Source organism: Lygodium microphyllum, chromosome 13 (genome assembly GCF_053477565.2).
Source record: "Lygodium microphyllum isolate KBCC chromosome 13, Lygodium_microphyllum_v1.1.10, whole genome shotgun sequence".
Classification (NCBI taxonomy): Eukaryota; Viridiplantae; Streptophyta; class Polypodiopsida; order Schizaeales; family Lygodiaceae; genus Lygodium; species Lygodium microphyllum.
The window spans coordinates 154,821,405-154,838,948 of NC_141147.1; the positions used below are offsets into that span (position 1 = coordinate 154,821,405).

Sequence of the window (17,544 nt, forward strand, 5' to 3'; positions counted from 1 at the left end):
CTCTCCCGGGTATTTCTGCCCATCCTGTGTATGAAAAGCCTCCTCTAGTTCCTTCTCTATGAAGGGGGACTAGGAGGGAGCGTCCCATCTCCTCAGTGACGAGGGACGAAATGTGATCCCAAACCTGCTGTCTACATCTCTGTCCTCTAGTCGGTAGCAATCTCCGTCACCTCATCTGGGCTAGTACGAGATCCTGAAGGTTGTGTATGTGCTCTCTTGTGGTGCGAGGCTAGTGTACTTGGAAGAACTCCCTGCACATCGTGTCCCCCTTCTGCTCCCAAAAGGTTGTTGAGGTTTGGAAAGAGAACTCCGAACGTTTGTTCTCAAGGCCAGCAATAGCTGCTCGTGCACGCACCTCCTGTGCGTAGGGGGTGGGATCCCTTGGTGCCTCTTACAATAATCAGTGCGTGGCTGCAAGGTCTCGTCGGAGTACTCTCTCCTCCTCCGACCTCTACTGCCTGGCCTGTATGGCTACCTCTTGGCAGTTGGCAGATTTTGCTCGACTCGGCTAGGACCTCTGCAACCTCCTCTGCTATCTGGTCGCTTCTGTCCCACTTTCTCGTCCAAATCTGCTCTATCTGTCTCGTCACCTTCTCCGTCCTATAGATCGAGTCAAGGATTCGACAAGATTGTGTGTCTAGGGCGGATATGCTGGGGGACCAAGTGTTAGGAGAATAGGGCAATGATCAAACAACGTGGTACTTGCCAATTGCTCAATCTAGCCTCCATGAGAGCCTCCCCACTCTCGCACATAAAACCTGTCCAACTGCTCCAAGAGGACTCGACCTAGCCGCCTGTATCCCCAAGAGAAGTCTAGTGACCTCTCCCTCCTATGGAAGGTAGGGTCTCTCCATGCATCGCATGCTCCTACTACCAGTAGAGAGACCTCCCATTTCTCCTGCTCCTCCCTAGCCATGCCTTGGTAGTTTCTATCTCTGCCTTGGTGATCCTCCAAAGTCTCCGGGTTGTTGAAGTCTCCTCCAACGATCGAAGAGTCCACCTCTGGGAGTCCATTCGCAATCTCCACCTAGAACATGCTGCGTGTCCTAACCTTCGTAGGGGCATAGACATTGAGAACTCCAATGCACGAGTCCCCAATATCCAATCTGATCCATAGAACCCTCCCTGCCACTATCGTCCCGTGATCTCATACATAGGCAGTGAGACTCAAGGCAATAGGGGTGCATACACCTCCACTCCTGCCGTGGGCACCTATGGCGTATTCCCAATAAGTGTGCAAGCTGCCCGGAAGTACCTTCCCTACCCGCTGGGCATGGGTGGGGGTGAGCTTGTGCTCCTGTAGAAGTAAGATATCAATCCGTTCGGCAAGGGTAGGCTGCAGCTTTTGCCGAACAATCAACTTTTTGGAACCACGTGCCCCACTGTAGTGGAGACTAGTCACTTTCCTGGATGCAAGGTGTAAGCTCATGGGGAAACTTGACTGACCGAACAGGCATCTGTTCGGTGTGGAGGCTGCTGATGACAAGGAGTAACTATGAGGCATGCAAGTATGCTTTGCTGCTGCTCTGGACAGCGAACTCCAGTCCCCTATGGTGTCCCTTGGGCCAGACCATAGGGATGATAGATGCTCTAGGTGGTACTATCAATGCATCTATCAGCCATGTTGAGAGCCATGACTCTATACATTGGTAGAAACAGGCCGCTTGTGCCAAGGGCCACTTGATCGCATCCCTCGGAGCTCTCCACTGTGGAGGGGCTCAAAAGATAATGCTTAAGTGTGGGACCTCAACATCGGCCCACCAATTAATGTCCATCATGCAACTAGGCCACAGCTGTGCAAATAGTGCTAGTCCTTCTTCTCCCATCCACTGGGAGATGTGGTCCGCCACCTGACTCTTCAACTCCTCCTCTATCTGTGTAGTTGTCCACTCCCCTGAGTGAGAGGATCGAAGAAAAAAGGCATAGTTTGGTCTATCCGATGGTGCTAGTAGATAGACCTTGCTCCTCCTTGAATTACGAACCACGAAGATCCCCACCTCTAGAGGTAGCGGGAACTCTCTGCGCTCTGCAACTCTCAAGTAGGACCATGGGCCACTGCAGAAGAACTCCTCTGGCAGCAGTTCTGCCTGTCTTGGGAAGGTGTGATGGGCGGCAGGGGCGGATGAGCTGGTGGCTGTATGGGAGGGGAAAGACTGTTGGTGTGAGGATGATGTAGGCGTGTGTGGCTCATCACCTCCTGTGGGAGAAGGGGGGGTGGGTCTGGGGGGGATCACCTGAACTGGGTGCGGATCAGGGGGATGCTCGGTAGGGGAGGTGGTGGAGGGGAAGAGGATCAAGGAATGGTGGGATGGCAGAGGTGTGTGGCAAGGGGGGGGGGGGGGGGGGTTTGGTGGCCTTGGAAAGGGGGGGCTGTGGGCCAGGGTTAGTGGGGAGAGGGATGGGTGTGGGGGCTGTGGGATCTCAGGTGAGGTAGTCCGTGGTGCGGGTGGTGGATGTGGGGGGCTGCGGTCCTGTTGGGTGGGGCGGGCAAGGGGGGCTGTGGAGTGCTCTGTCAAGGGGGCGTCGCTCACCCACGTGCTTCTTGCCGATGAGGCTAGGTCTGAGGAGCTGGTTGCACCCTCTCTTGCCGTCTCCCTCTTTGTCATCTTTGGACTCGTGTGAAGCCGTCAGTGTCCACTTGCAGGCCTGTTGATGGAGCCGCCTTTGCTCCCAAAACACATACAAACTATTGTGCTTGATACCCAAAGTTGTGGTAGCACAGGCACTACCCTAGTTGGGGTAGGGCTGAGAGCAGGATAGGGCGAATTGTCAGGGCAAGAGGAAAGACGGCCAACAAGACACAATCGCGAGCCGTCGGGGCGGGGGGGGGGGGGGGGGAACTCAGCGTGGGGGGGGCGAGTTGTCGAGCTGGGCGCTGGCGATGGCGCAATCGAGCTATGGCGGGTGCGATCAGACGGAGCAGGGGGCAGCTTGCGACGTGACGGGTTGAGCTTTTTTTGGAGTGTTCTTCTTACTTTCTAATGAGTAGTTTTACAATGATGCATGATATCTTTAAGTTAAAACTTAAAATGATTTGTCCTTGTGGATTATATACCTTGGTTTTAACACTCCAGAGTCCACATGGATTATGAGTGAAATGTTAAAATTTTTTCATGAATTTTAATTTTTTAAATGCCGTTATCGTTTCCACATCCCCGTTCCCTAGGTTTGGCGTTCGTGTCATCGTCCCTGTCCCCGTTCCCCGTTCCTGTTCCCTGTTTCATGTGTCTATGTATCCATCACACAAGACAATGCGCCTATACTTCTTTTGTGTATCTTACAATGGCTCTCATTGAACCTCAACGGATGCTGCCTTCTTGAGCTCCCATTTGTGTAGTGCCTCTAAGGATGGGCCCTTCCATTCACCTTCAATGCAGCTGATAATTCTTATGGTTTGCTTCCATTGCTTTGTTGTAGGCATGTGGATGGGAATGGCACACATAACAAACCATCTCATTAACTCTGGAGTTGCCTTTGCGATGGCTTGTTTTTGCAAAGTAGCATGTATGCTAGCCCTCTCTAATGAGACTCTAGAAGCACCTGAAACATTAGGTTGAGGCTAAGGAGTTATTGTTGCATGTGAGTCAAAGACCAAAGCTGAAATGGATACACTTGCAACAGGAGTTGATGCAGCCCTACTTTTCTTGATGGTCCAATTGCACTTGTACTACCCTTCTATTGAGTTGTGGCTAAGTCTTGGTTTTGTTCTGCATCAAGCACTAGAAGACCAAGCTGTTACCCCCTCCATAGATCAAGAGAAAGCTTCACATTTCTTGGCACATTTGCACATGGAGCTATGTCCCTTCTTGGCACATGAACAAGATGGCCTTTGGCCCTAGTGATACTCCTTGTTTTCACCATGCCACAATAAATGCATTTCCCTTTTTTAGATCCACCTAACCCCTCATACGAGTTTAAAAGAGTAACAAGGATCGAGGGCCATGGTAATTTGTTGGCTGCAAGCTGCCCAAACATCAATCAAACCATACATAAGCCTAAAATTGCATGCATAGGGCTAGCAAGACTCAAAATATATCATATCTTTGCTGAAAATTGCAGAAATTCAGGTTTGGAATCTGCAGAAAAACAGGCTGAATGCTAAAAGGCAATTGGCACACAATACTGAAATAGTGTGCACATAGCTGGCAGCACACATAAATTTCATATATTTTGGTTGAAAATTGCAGAAATTCAGGTCTGAAATCTGCAAGAAAACAGGCTGAATGTTCACAATTGAAGCTTACCTTTCAAGAAGAGAGCTTCCAATGTTGCTGAGGTGACCATGAGCTGGTGTGCAGCAGTTCAAGTAGATGCAGTAGTGCAAAATGAGCAAGCAAGAAGCAAAATGATGAGGCGACAATAAAAAGACGGCCAAAAAAGGAGTTTTACCTTGCCCGTCGTCGAACTTGCTCAAAACACCGAAATGGCTGTTCCATTTTGGCAGGTCCAAAATGCCATTTCCAGAAACTATGAACATACAACGTATGGAATACTTTATTGTTTCCAGCCATGGCCATTGATTGTACTTGATGCAAAAGTTGCCTATATAGATGCAAATATGCACAAAACCAACCTGTGCTACATAGCACAATATAAAGGAGACTATAAGGGCTCTTACCTATAGAAATGATTGATGTCAAACATTCTGCACAAAATGGAAAAATAGCTTGTGCAGTACTGGCAATAGTACAAGCGGAGGCTAAAATGAACTCGAATGAAAAGTCTAACAATGCCAAGTCCTTATGAGTAGTTCTGCTCTATTTGTTGACTTGCAAATGTTTGTTAAATCTTGTCCAAATTTGAGGAAATCAAGTAGAGGGTGTCATGAGGATATGAAATTTTATTGAATTGCTTAGAATTTGATTAAAAGTTAATCAAATGTGCTAATGTGACTTGCACATGTGAGGTGCAAGTTAATTATTTCACAATGTGAGACCCACGACCCTGAAATATTAGTTGATGCCAAAGGCAAAAGTTCTAATAAGCTATGTCTCACATTTACTAGGTGGTACCCTGTGTCATATTTTGGTCTAGATCAATTTATTGGCCACTAATATCACTAATAATATTAGAGACTAGGCATTAATTAATCAATTAATGTTGGTGTAAGGGGTAATAACTACTCAAGGATACTTGTAAGACAAATTTGCCTAGCCAATTTAATTATTGGTTGATTGAATTATTTTTCTAGGCACTAGAATAAGTATTAATTAATTTTTAGAATTTATATTCTGAAAATTAGGTTAATAAATTGGATAATGCTAGAAAATGAAATTAGAAGGCAGCCACTTGGCAAAAGTTACCCATACAAGCGGAAAAATGTTATTGGGCTCTATTTGGAAGTCTATTCTAGCTATTGTGAGAGAGGAGACTCTTAGAGAGTAAGGAGATGTTGTTGATGGGAGTTGCAACCACTAGAGACCAGTCTTACAATAGGTGATAGTAGTTAGGAGCCCTCCAGGGGCAGGTGATAGTAGCCTAAGGTCCTTTTGGTGCAGGTGACAACTTCCATGGCTGGTTGAGTAGAGCAGCAATAGTTTTTTAACATTTCTTGCAATGAAACACTAAAATTTCTCTCTCTACAACTACTTCTCTCATCCTACAGCCATCTCATAGGTTATCTTAGCAAAATCCAGCCATTTGAGTCATCAAAGATCGAGATATTGGAAAATATATGCTATAAAACTTAATTTACAATAGAATTTGGGTTTAGATAGCCACCTCGGGATGCGTGCTCCAAATGGAGGGCTCAAGACTTGAATTCTAGCATCTGAAATTAAAGAATTTGAGGGAGGTTCAAGAAGCCAGCTAGCCCATATCAAATTTGGGGCTTAATTTGTCTTTCAAGGAGTAGGGTGAAAGCCAACCCCCAAGTAAACCAAGGGGCGAATTGGTTTTGAAGGCTTGTTGTTCAAATTTGATAGCAAGTCACACTGGCATTAGCATAGGAGATCAAAGAATCTTAGTTATACTCCATCCATTTGCAATAAAACCTAAAGAAACACTAAAAGGGGTACTGGTTTTTGGGGCCAAGAAGCTGACCATTGTATAAGATTAAAGTGGTAAAGTATGCATTTTCAATTTATTTGAATTAGTTACTTGCTTTAATCACTGTTAAATTAGGTCATTACTATCCTATCGGAAAAGGAGGGTTGGTTAGAGAGGACATTGACGACTTTCCCCATGAGGTCAAAGCCTCCTCTGATTCCAATTGTTGGATTTAGGGTTGCAAGAATGCAAGTATACAACTTGGAGAAGAAGAAGCTTGAGAGAGTATAACTCAAAGTGTATTGAGAGGTATCAATGGAGAAGATTTGTAAGATTAAGTATGCCCTAAGAGTAAAAAGTTGCCCTAGCAGTTGTAAGTGTGCTCACACACATCATTACCAAAATATAGTAACAATCTCTAATAGTGGAAGAAAGTGCCAATCCTAGGTTCTAAGAAAAGCATCTCTCCTCCTCTCAGTCTCTAAACTGCCTTGTATCCTCTCCCATTGATTGCAGAGAGTGTGGACCATCTTTGTGTGCATTTTCAGAAAGAGTATCTGCAGTTTATATTTCCAATAGATCTATGACATGGCTGCAGTTTATATGTCCAATAGATCTATGACATGGCTGCATTTAAAGGTCCATACATACCAAGCAGTAATGCTACCTGTGAGCTCCTGTCTATGAAAATGCCCTTGGGTCCACACCATCTTTGAAATCTGGCATGGTGATCTTGCACACAAGCTGCCTTGAGACAAGATAAGCATGACACCTCTATACATTCTCATACCTGCAAGCTGGGCCTCTATCAGTGACCCAAGCAACCATCCCTGGTAAAGTATAAAGTACTTAATTCTTTAAAGTTTGATATAAAGCAAGTGTTGCAGATGTGGGAAATTTTCTCTCTCCTCAGGAACTAGGTTAAATAATCTACCTCTCTCGTTCTTAGCTAATTATTCACACTTAGCTAGCTAGAGGGGCTTTTTGAGAAATGTAAGTTACATTGGCATTAAAATCACATCTACTCTATTTTTAGAACGTCTTAATGGCACAAGTTGAAACTGCCATGTGCAAATGAAAGAGAGTCCATGGAGATTTTGACAGATATCTAGATGATTCACATGTGTGCATGTGGAATGATGGTGATCCAGTGTATGTGTGCTTGGTAAACAAATCATGTGACTAAGTGTCTAGACTTGTGAAAGTGAGTTTAATTGTTAATTGTCTAATTGTGTGGGGAATATTAGGAAAAAAAAAGTTTCTTTTTTCCCCTGATTCTTGAACACAAAAATTGTTCTTGTGGTTGGAACATTGTGAAGAGAACGATGGGTTGCCTTCCAGTAAATGGAGATAGAGTGTGAAGATGAACATTTAAGCGGGATCCCTATGCCAGCAAACCAAGTGGACCAAGGTATACTGTCACAAATGGTCCAGCTGATTGCTAGTATTATTGATTGGTTACTTGGATAGTGGGGTATACCGATGACATAGATATGCAAGACATACTTATTGAGGAAACTCTCTAGTCCATATACTCCAGAAGAGACTACAGGATGACTCTAAGTGCAGGATGAGGACGAGAGATGCTTTTCTTTATTCTTGTGATTTGACCCACACTTTCATTAGAATTTTATATAGGTTGGCGTGGTAGATCATGCTGTATATCTTTTTTGATGTACCAAAAAAGAAGTTAACTTGCTGTGTTTTTCTTCTTTTCACTATTTCCTAAGCTTACCGTTGTGCGAACTTGTCCTGATCATTGTCATTGTTGCATGCAAAAATTATACACTCAGGCTTGTTGGTTGGACTAGTCTAGAGGTGTATGGACTGTCTTGTGAAGGTTTTGCAAGTGGCACTTTTGGAGCATTCCACTGATGTCCTCTTTCAGTCCACCATCATCAGCAATGGCTATTTATTGACAGAATCTTCTTGTTTACAAATTGCCTCTTATGTTACTGTCCTCTGTTAGTTTAGGGCTGAGGATTGAAGGGCAAGAGGCAATTAAAGCTGAAGGGATTGGAGCTTGTTCACTCTTGCAATGTTTGCTTGATAAAATCTAGCAGCTAGTACTACACGGGTTAGTTGCGACTAGTTTGGTGCCTGTGCAGGTCTTCTGAGCCACTTTGTCTCTATTTCAGTTCTGTTTCTTATTATAATTTTCTTTTCTTGGAATAGAACTTGTGTCTCTGAGAGAAGGAAGCATGAAACCGTAAACATGTATCAAACCTTTTTGACCACTTCTGTGTCAAAGGAATTAAGCATCAGGAAACTCATTGGTTCTGGAATTTCTCTATGGGGATGTTTTTGATGCCCAAGTTGGAATCAGCCACCAGAGCAATGCAATCAGCATACGGATGAGTGTTTATCAGCATACCTTTTCCTGTCCTTCAATGTACATAGAAAAGGCATAAGCTGTGCCTTGGGCAGTAAGTTCAAGTAACACATCCCATGAACATAGGGGAGGGGTCAACGGGCAGGAGTGTATTTTGCTTCTGGAAGAACTCCTGCCCCACCTCTCAATTACATTGTTTATCTAACTAGAGCAGACATTATCTGCAGGTCATACACATAAACCTGCATGGATATGTACATAATGGAAACGTTGTATTCTGAAGCAGTTTAGAGATTTTCAGAAATTTTAGATGTTTTAGGGCTGCAAGTTTCTAAACCTGTCAAAAGATAAATATTTTTTATACAGATTAGGGAATCCATAGCTTGACATTATTTGTTACTCTTATTTGTAGGTGTGCTGGCAAGAGACCCTTAGTGGTCAAGTTGCAGGGATATTGACAACATCAAGGGTGTTGATTGCATCTGCTACATTGGAGATACTGGCCAGTTTCTCTGCACCTTTTGACAATGGCTTTCCTCCAATATCCTTGAAAAAGTGTAGCCATAAGTGGCGAGGATCATATGAAATCTTTGTGAGATTGCTTTGCGAAAACTTTCATTACTTCTTAACTGTTAATACTTCAGATCACTTGTTTGGGCGGGTCCAGCCTTGATTTTCTCTTCAGCAACAACTGTAGCTGTTCTCGGCTGGGATGGGACTGCGTACCCTATACTTTCTATAGGAACTCCTAATGCTGGTGAGTTTATGATATATTCTTGTCGAGTGAGTCTTTACTAACAAGAACAATGGCTGATATGCTCTCCTTGTTTAATGGGATATCTGTCAGCACTTGTTGGATTCCTGAATGATAGAGTTCTGCTTGCATGCTCGACGGATTCAAACCCAAGGCAAAAGCAAGGTGTGCAGATCAAGACTCGTTTAGTGGGTTTGCTTGAACCACTTTTGATAGGTTGGACAACAATGCAAAAGACATTCGAACCGAAACTGGAGCTCGCTGAGATACTGTATCAGCTAACATCAAGGTGAGTTACATGAATCAATCATTTGCTGATGCTCTGGATGTTTATTATAGTTGATTGCTTCTGCACACGTGAATCCTGGTGTGTTTGTTTTCCAGAGCTTGGTTGCTAAATTTCACAGCATTAGTCTTAAAAATTGGGCTCCCATCTCTACCTGTCTATCTCAAGTGCTATTCAGTATTGGATTTGTACATCAAGTTGCGTGTTTAGTATGATGCATTTAGTTGGTATCTCATTACCCAAGTGTTGAAAAGGCATGAGAGATCAGGTTTAGAAGATCTTGTCAGGTTAAATGGGGTGGCCCAAGAAACCCTGGGATGGCTTGGTTCGAATTTTTAGGCTTTCTATTTCAAGTTTATGTTCTACCTTCCAGTTGTGCAGGTGGGAAGGTGGGAGATTCTTTGTACTATTGTAGGCTGGGATGCAGGCAAGGAAGGGAGCAACAGACTGCTCCAATGGAGTCAATGTTAGATCATCTGGCTTAACGTGGATTTATTAAGAGGCAATTTGGAGCTTCAGGGTGATTTAAAATGTATGAGGAAGGGCGGATATTGTGTCTGGCTATTTGTAGGAGAGATTCACTGGCATTACAGCCTTTCTGTGTGGCTTCTGAAAACCAACCCAAAAACTTTTTGTACTAGCTTGCTATCAGCACTGCTTTTCCCTCTTCTTTTTGTCTTCATAGTGTACCTTTCTATGGAGGTTTGCTTTGTAACCGTCTGAGGAGTAAATATTTGGTAGAATAGAAAACTGTTTTTTGGGAGCAAAGCAAGGACATATTTTATAGTTTTACAGTCATGCTCTCATCGGATACACCATGTGTGTCTCCACTTTCACATGGAACTTCTGCCTTCAAATGTCAAAACACAAATACTTTAAACCTTTTTTGAATAACCTCACAGTGGAACGCCATGTTTGATGTAATCAGCTCTTTTATGTTTTATTGGTCATTTCAAGGTTTTGCATGAATTTTAGTATTTTCAGGGTCATTCCTATGAAGTTTGATGATTGGATTCCCAAACCATTAAAGACATTGGACCTTTTACTTGTGCCAAGTTTCGGACAGCATAGAAAAAAAACATACTAACCCTCACACCCACCCACCCACCCACCGACCCACCCAACCAACCAAACCCCCCCTCCCCCTGCCCCACCTTTTCCAGGAAAAAAAAAAAAAAGCAGACAGACACACAAAGGAAAAAAAAGGCCCAGTTAGTTTGAAGAAATCCATGGTGCATAGTGTGAGGGTAGTGCACCTAAATTAACTAGGCTAAGGATGATGTTGATAGCAGTTGGGAGTGTTTAGATGACTCCCTCAACTTGGCCTTTGGATGAGCAATATTATCTGTGTAGATTTTCTTACTGTTACTGGGAGTCATGATGTTTGGGGATGTATCTTACATTGGGATGGTGGACCATATCAGGAAGCTAGGATCCTAGTAGTAAGATGATGACACCTAAGTAGTCCAAAGGACACATGGGGAAGGGCATGACAGGTCTATCAAGGTAGAAGTGGATGGGGAAGGGCATCACAGGTCTATCAAGGTAGAAATGGATGGGGAAGGGCATCACAGGTCTATCAAGGTAGAAGTGGATGGAGAGAATTCATATGATAAGGACATACTATGGAGGTGTTTTGTGGGCTTTGAGATTCATGGTCATGGTTATGGCACTCTTCATGGCTGTATAGAGTGCAGTTTCCATCATGACCAGCATATATGGTTATGGCACTCTTCATGGCTGTATAGAGTGCAGTTTCCATCATGACCAGCATATTACAGGGTACTTAAGATACTGTATGGGGGACCCTTTTGCAGAGTGGATCAGGAATGCTTTTTAGCTGTAGATCCATGTGGCTATTCAGTGGATTGTAGTTGGGGCATTTCAGTTGCATCAGGAAGAGGGAGAAAGGCTTTTCCATGCACTGCAGACCACCACATAGCTTTCCTGTCTGCCTGATAATGTAAAGGCTGACCACACTGGTGAACAGTAAGCCAAGGGATGATTTGAAGTTCTCATCAATGATGTGTTACTTTTAGATGCACTTCACAATATTGCCTTTCAGCAGCTTATTGCTGAAATGCTAGAAGGGTATTTATTTCAGCAAGAGATGAGTGTGCATGTTGTTGGTTACAGGTTTGACAGCCTTAGAATTACACCACGGCTTCTTGACGCACTTTCTGTGGGCCCTCCAATCTGTGGAGATCTTGCTGTCGAACTTGCTCAAGCAGGCCCACAATTCACACAGGTAACTAGAATATTGTCTACCTCCTGCTAGGAAGCAACTCATGTGTTGACTTGTATATGCTTGATTTGTGCTTTCGCAGGTGTTACGTTGTCATTATGCTACTCTTGCGCATAAGTTTACAACTGCCCTTTCAATACTTAAAGATGAGTACATCCGTTCACGTGATTACCCACGGTGTCCTCCCACATCACACCTCTTTCAACGATTTAGGGCTCTCGGGCGCACTTGCATCAAGTAAGTAGTATCAATTCAGATTTGGGGCTTAAGATCATAGCAGTGCCCTGAAAATTGGCTGTTTCACGAAACAAAATTAAGTATTTGCTTTGAAGAAATCATTTCCACAAATGAAATTTTACATGTGAAGGCACTCGAGGTGCATGCCAAGTCTCACAAGCATGCTTCTTCCAAAGAAAAACTATTTGCACTTGGAGCAGCTGTAAATTTCAGTAGTGTGTGTTAATTGGATGAAGCATTCATAATGGCCATTGGAACCATTATATATGTGGAAATGTCTCTAAAATTAGGTAGGATGTGTTACAAGTAAATATACAGTTTGAACTGAAAGGTCAGGTGTACTTCCAATCAGCGAGAGAATAGTAGCTGACAACAGGGTGACTATATTAGCATACAACTTCAGCAAGATTAGTTGAGAGAACTTGTGACCCCATTATGAGCATGGTGGAAGGGCTATTTGCATCTAATTTGCAGTCCATTTGATTTTATTAGACTCTATATATGACCACTGAAAAGAAACACATTTTAGGGGCATCATTAGGGGCTTTGATACATCTATTTTGCAGCCCACTTGAAACAATGTTGGGTGGTTCTTCTTACTTCATAACATTGATTGATGACTATAGTAGGAGGACATGGGTATATCTCTTGAAGACTAAAGATGAAGCCTTTGTGAAATTCAAACAATGGCATGTTTTGGTAGAAAAGGAATCTAGCAAAAAGATGAAGAAATTCAGATCAGATAGAGGGGGTGAATTCACTTTTAAGTATGTTTATAGAATTTTGCAAGAATCATGGAATTAAGCACAAGCATACTGTAGCACATACACCTCAACAAAGCGATGTAGCAGAGCGCAAGAATTGTGTCATAGTGGATGTCAACGTGCAGGCTCAAATTGAAGAATCTTCCAAGTATGTTTGGGGCTGAAGCAGTAAACATTGTTATCTAGATCCTAAATCATAACTTTATCCAAGCTTGGAAGCAATGACTTTACTGCAAGCCTTTACTAGTAAGAAAGCTTTAGTTGCTCACTTCAAAAATTTGTAAGTGAATGTTTTGTGCATGTGCCAAATACTTCAAGAACTAAGTGGGATGCAAAGAGCTAGTTCAAGATGAGGGAAGCGATAGGCCCCAACCTCGGAGGAGCAGCAATGCAAAGCACTAGAGACAGTCCATTGCTAGATAGATGAGGAGGCAGCACTACCATTAGTGAGAGCACACTGATGATGGACAAGATAGGGGTAGAAAGGCCCAGAATAGTAGAGACAAACTGAGGGACAATGGAGAGTAGTCAGAGACCTCAGACTGGCAGTCCATGCGGCACCATCCTAGCCACCTATGGCTTGGCATTAGAAGACTTGCAATAGAGGCTATCTGAGAGATTGATTCATCTCATCCCAAGGTTAGTGGGGAAAGACTGTAGATTACATAATGGAGATCAATCACTTCACTTGGAACTCCCTACAAAACCCTCACAAAGGTGATTGGTGTTGACTGGACCCTTTGATGCCATACATTATTCATCCCACTCAAACCAGATTTGTTTGAGAGTGTAGCACCTTGGATATGTTCACCTTCCCACAGTAGTGTTGAGTTTCTGTGGCTCTTTTCTTTTAGTTATGTGTTCAGTTGATGAAATATTATTAAATGTATTAAATATTTGTCAATGTACAGAATTCAATGGGGATGAAAACAGCACAAGAAAAAATAGAGGAAAGAAGATCAGATGGGAGAAGAGGGGACAATGAAAAAAAGGGTAGCAAGGACAAGTGAGGCAGAGCAGGAAGAGAAGGCAGAGAGGAGGGAAGGAAATGGGTGGGAGGCAGTGGGGAAGGTGGATATGCTGAAGACTATTGAGTGTTAAACGGAGAGGTGGCTAAAAAATAGCTAGGGCCAAATTTGGGTGCATAAAAATGGGAAGCAATAAAAGAGAGGCAGTGTTAGCTGCAGGCGGGGATGAGGGAGGAACGCTGCTGCAAAGGGAGGACTAGGGGAAGGCTTGCATCCAAGGTCGTTTCCCAAATGATATGTTCTAGTAGAGTATCCCTGCCATTAGTAGCAGAACATCATACGTCAGAAGGGTTGTTTCCCAAACAATATGATTTAGTAGAGTATCCCTTTCCATTACTAGCAGAGCAACATACGTCAAAACTATAGATGTTCTTCTTTCATTCCTTGGAAGAAAAACAGAAGCCTTTTGCACATGACCTTTATTATAGCCATACCAAAGTCACAAAAGGTGATAATTGTTGTCTGTTTCTGTATATATATTTTAAATTAGTGGATGCTAGACCTTCAAGCTGTCTATATGAAAAATCTTTGCTGATAGTGGTGCTCTGTTCTTTTTGGCAGATATGGCCAGTTTGATTGTGCCAAAGAAACCTTCGAGACTGTTTCTGACTTTGAAAGCTTGTTAGATTTATTCATCTGCCATCTTAATCCAAGTGCTTTGCGTCGACTTTCTCAGAAGTTGGAGGAAACAGGCTTTGATCTGGAGCTACAGCGACAATGCAGCAAAATCTTAAATGTGAGGTCAACTAGTTGGGGCCAAGGAACTGTGTTGGCTAATTTTGCTGCAGAAAGCATGCTACCAAAGGGTCCAGAATGGGGAGGTGGAAATTGGGAGATTAAAACGCTTACAAAGGTGAGAACTGTGCCTGAGTGGGAGCTTTCAAATGAGGTAACTGCCTACATGAAGACACCAAACGAACCCATACCTACCATAGTCCCTGATCACTTGGGAGTTTACCTTGGCACGTTGAAAGGAAGAGGTACAGTAATAGAAGTGAAACCTAATGCTTTGGTCAAAAGATTGTCAGCTTCTGGAAATAAAGAAGATGGTGCACCAGGCAGGCTTAGCAATGCAATCATCTCAAGTGTGGTAAAGCCTGAGAATCCTGAAGCTTCTGGCTTGGAAAGTGTTCCTGTTGGGTTACAGGAGCTTATGCATGACACAGCTGCTGGAATCACAAGGGATGAACAGGCTAAGGCTGAGAAGGAGTTCAAAAGTTATGGAATGGGTGACAGTAGTGATGAGGAGGATGATGTTGCACAAAAAAGGAAAATTAAGTTTGTCATCAATCCTGCTAAAGGTACCTCTGTAGATGTCAACAAAGTAAAAGAGGCAACACAACAGTTGAGGCTTGGTCCTGCTGGCTTGCCTCCACCTGTAGAAAGAACTAGGAGTGCTACACAGGATTTGTTGAGTTTTACAGCTGGTGCACCTGCTGCACCTCCTGTGCCAGCTACACCTGTTGCACCAGTAGCAATTGCACATCCTCCACCAATGTTGACAGGTATGGGAGTTACAGCTGGACCCATTCCAGAAGACTTCTTTCAAAACACTACCTCTGCTATTAGAACACTTGCTTCTTTTCAGACTGGAACAGCTACTACGCCTGGCCCTGCATTTCAGTCATCTCAAAATGCAATGCCAGCTGATACAACCGCATGGACAGCAGCAACAGCCGTTCCATATCAAACTTCTGGCTCAGTAGGCATGCCTGATGAGTATGGGCTTCCTGGAGGTGGAGTTCCTCCACAAACAGGTCAGCCAGCAATGGCCCCCAATGATCCATTTGCTGGTGGTGTGCCTCCAGCTGCAGGGGAGGTACCACAGAGCAGTTTTGTGAATGGTGGAGCTTTACCAACGAGAACTGTTGCATCCACTGATGATGCTGCACTTGTATCCAATCTCAGCAATGCTATGGTAACTGGGATGGGTCATGATGTTACGGCTAATGCTGGAGAGGCAACTACCCGCCCTCGCTCACCCCCTCTAGTTGTTTGTCCGGGCCAGGTTTGCTGCTGGTGCATCTGCAACCTTTCAATGTTAAAAACTCCAATCAGGATGGACCTTATGATGCCAGTTGTGATTGTTTTGGTAGGTTCCTCGAGGAGCTCCAGCATCAAAGTGTTTTCAGGCAGGAGTAGCACACTTGGAGCTAAATCAAGTCACTGATGCAATGGCTTGTTTTGATGAAGCTTTTTTGGCTTTGGCCAAGGATCAATCACTTGGTCAAGATATAAAGACCCAGGCCACAATCTGTGCACAGTATAAGTTAGCTGTTCTTCTTCTCCAGGTATAGCATTCTTTGATTATTTGCAGTAACAATTTGAATAGTTTTGTCAGGGCCATACTTATTTGTATGTCTTTACACACAATGTATCACCTTCTAAATGTTTCAGAACCATTGTAAATAGTCAGTTTGGATTCTGGATCTGCATATAGACTGCAGAGCACTGATTCAGATACTTAGAAGTCTGCATATGCTGGGAAAGGCCAAGGTCTGATTCCCCCTGCATCGGTAGTTGCAAGATAGTCTGGAACTTGCCCACGGAACCATGAAATGTCTTTTGACTATTCTCCTCCCAATTTAAAAATGAACATTATTGGTGAAGGCGAGGTTTCCTCTTCCAGTGGCAAATGGCACATGTCACTCAGCTGTTCAGTGACTACATTCTTCTGCTTCTCGTTTGAATACCAGAAGCTAAGCTCCCTTCTGCCATGGCAAATGTCAGCATAAACCTCATTTCTCATTCATGACATCATTTATTGTGATCTTGTGTAAAAAGTGCAGCTTCTTGACTACAGAAGTATACTTGACCAGTCAACTTGAACGGTGTCTCTTTCCATCTGTCCCTCCCCATGTTTCTAGCTGCCCTCTTCTCAATCCTTTTTTCCATGGCACTTCATAGCACGCCACTTTCCTCTTTCTCATTTGTGTGCCCACTAGGTAACCAATCAATCTTAGGCAGCAGGTAATATTTGTTTGTTCATATGTTTGATGCCATCATTTTACAAATATGCCTCCACAGGGCATTTTAGCACCTCATGCAAGGATTCTACAGAGCCTTGAGACATGATAGGGGCCTTCCTAAGGAGCAAAGGTATTACTCTCCATGATCCATCATAGTCCTAACTTTGAATGAAAGGCCAAAGCTGTAGAGCAGAAAATGCAGGTTGCAGGACAGTCACTCTACTGATTTCAGGTCCCATCAGTCAGAAGGTCAAGGTAGTATCCCCACAGCAATAGCCCGGCGGTAAAGCTTGTGCTTCACAGCATGCATAATTGGTAGGGACACTTGTGTTCACGTGGAGTGTTTGTGCAGTTGGGACTCGTGTCCCTTGAACACTCAGTAGAACCCTCCTCCTTTGGTGGGTGGCCCAAGGATGATCCTTGGTGTCCATTGGAGATGCCTATGTTGTTTCATGGCTAATATCTAGAGGGAAGGGGCTCCCCGTTGTGGGCATTTGAAAAGTCAGGGAATTTTCCGAGTCCCAAAATATTGCAAAAAATGGGCATGCACAAAGCTGTGTACATCATGAGTTTGAAGGGGGGTGTTAAAATCACAAACACATTATGTATTTGGGGGATTGCACAAGGGTCACACTACCTAGGTTAATCGGTTTATCTTGTGGTTGTATCCATCAATAAAGGAAGAGTATCCCTACACCCACTTATTGTGTAAATCCACTTTAGCCGCCTACCTTATCCACCTAGAAACCACTAGCTAAAAGCTACCTTCTAAATCCACCACTCTAAACCATTACCCTAAACCACCTACTTGTAAACCTTTGTAAAGGCACCTCATCTTCATGAATAATTAGTTCACTTTGCCTTGTTGTTGTGGGTAAAGGTGCTTGTGCCTAGCCACCTATGTATTAGTTACATTAACAATACCTGCACACCTATACATT

At 43.6% G+C, this 17,544-nt stretch overlaps 1 protein-coding gene across 2 annotated transcripts in view; it reads left to right on the forward strand.

Annotated features, from left to right (window-relative positions):
• LOC148027384 (Transducin/WD40 repeat-like superfamily protein) overlaps positions 1–17,544 on the forward strand; it is a 186,652-nt gene that overhangs the window by 157,954 nt on the left and 11,154 nt on the right. For both annotated transcript variants that reach the window (XM_087691965.1, XM_087691966.1), the window contains exons 17-23: positions 8,733–8,861; positions 8,960–9,077; positions 9,168–9,363; positions 11,497–11,608; positions 11,688–11,842; positions 14,196–15,642; positions 15,731–15,925. In XM_087691965.1, the coding sequence (XP_087548091.1) occupies positions 8,733–8,861; positions 8,960–9,077; positions 9,168–9,363; positions 11,497–11,608; positions 11,688–11,842; positions 14,196–15,642; positions 15,731–15,925 (2,352 nt within the window). The remainder of the gene's footprint in view (positions 1–8,732; positions 8,862–8,959; positions 9,078–9,167; positions 9,364–11,496; positions 11,609–11,687; positions 11,843–14,195; positions 15,643–15,730; positions 15,926–17,544) is intronic.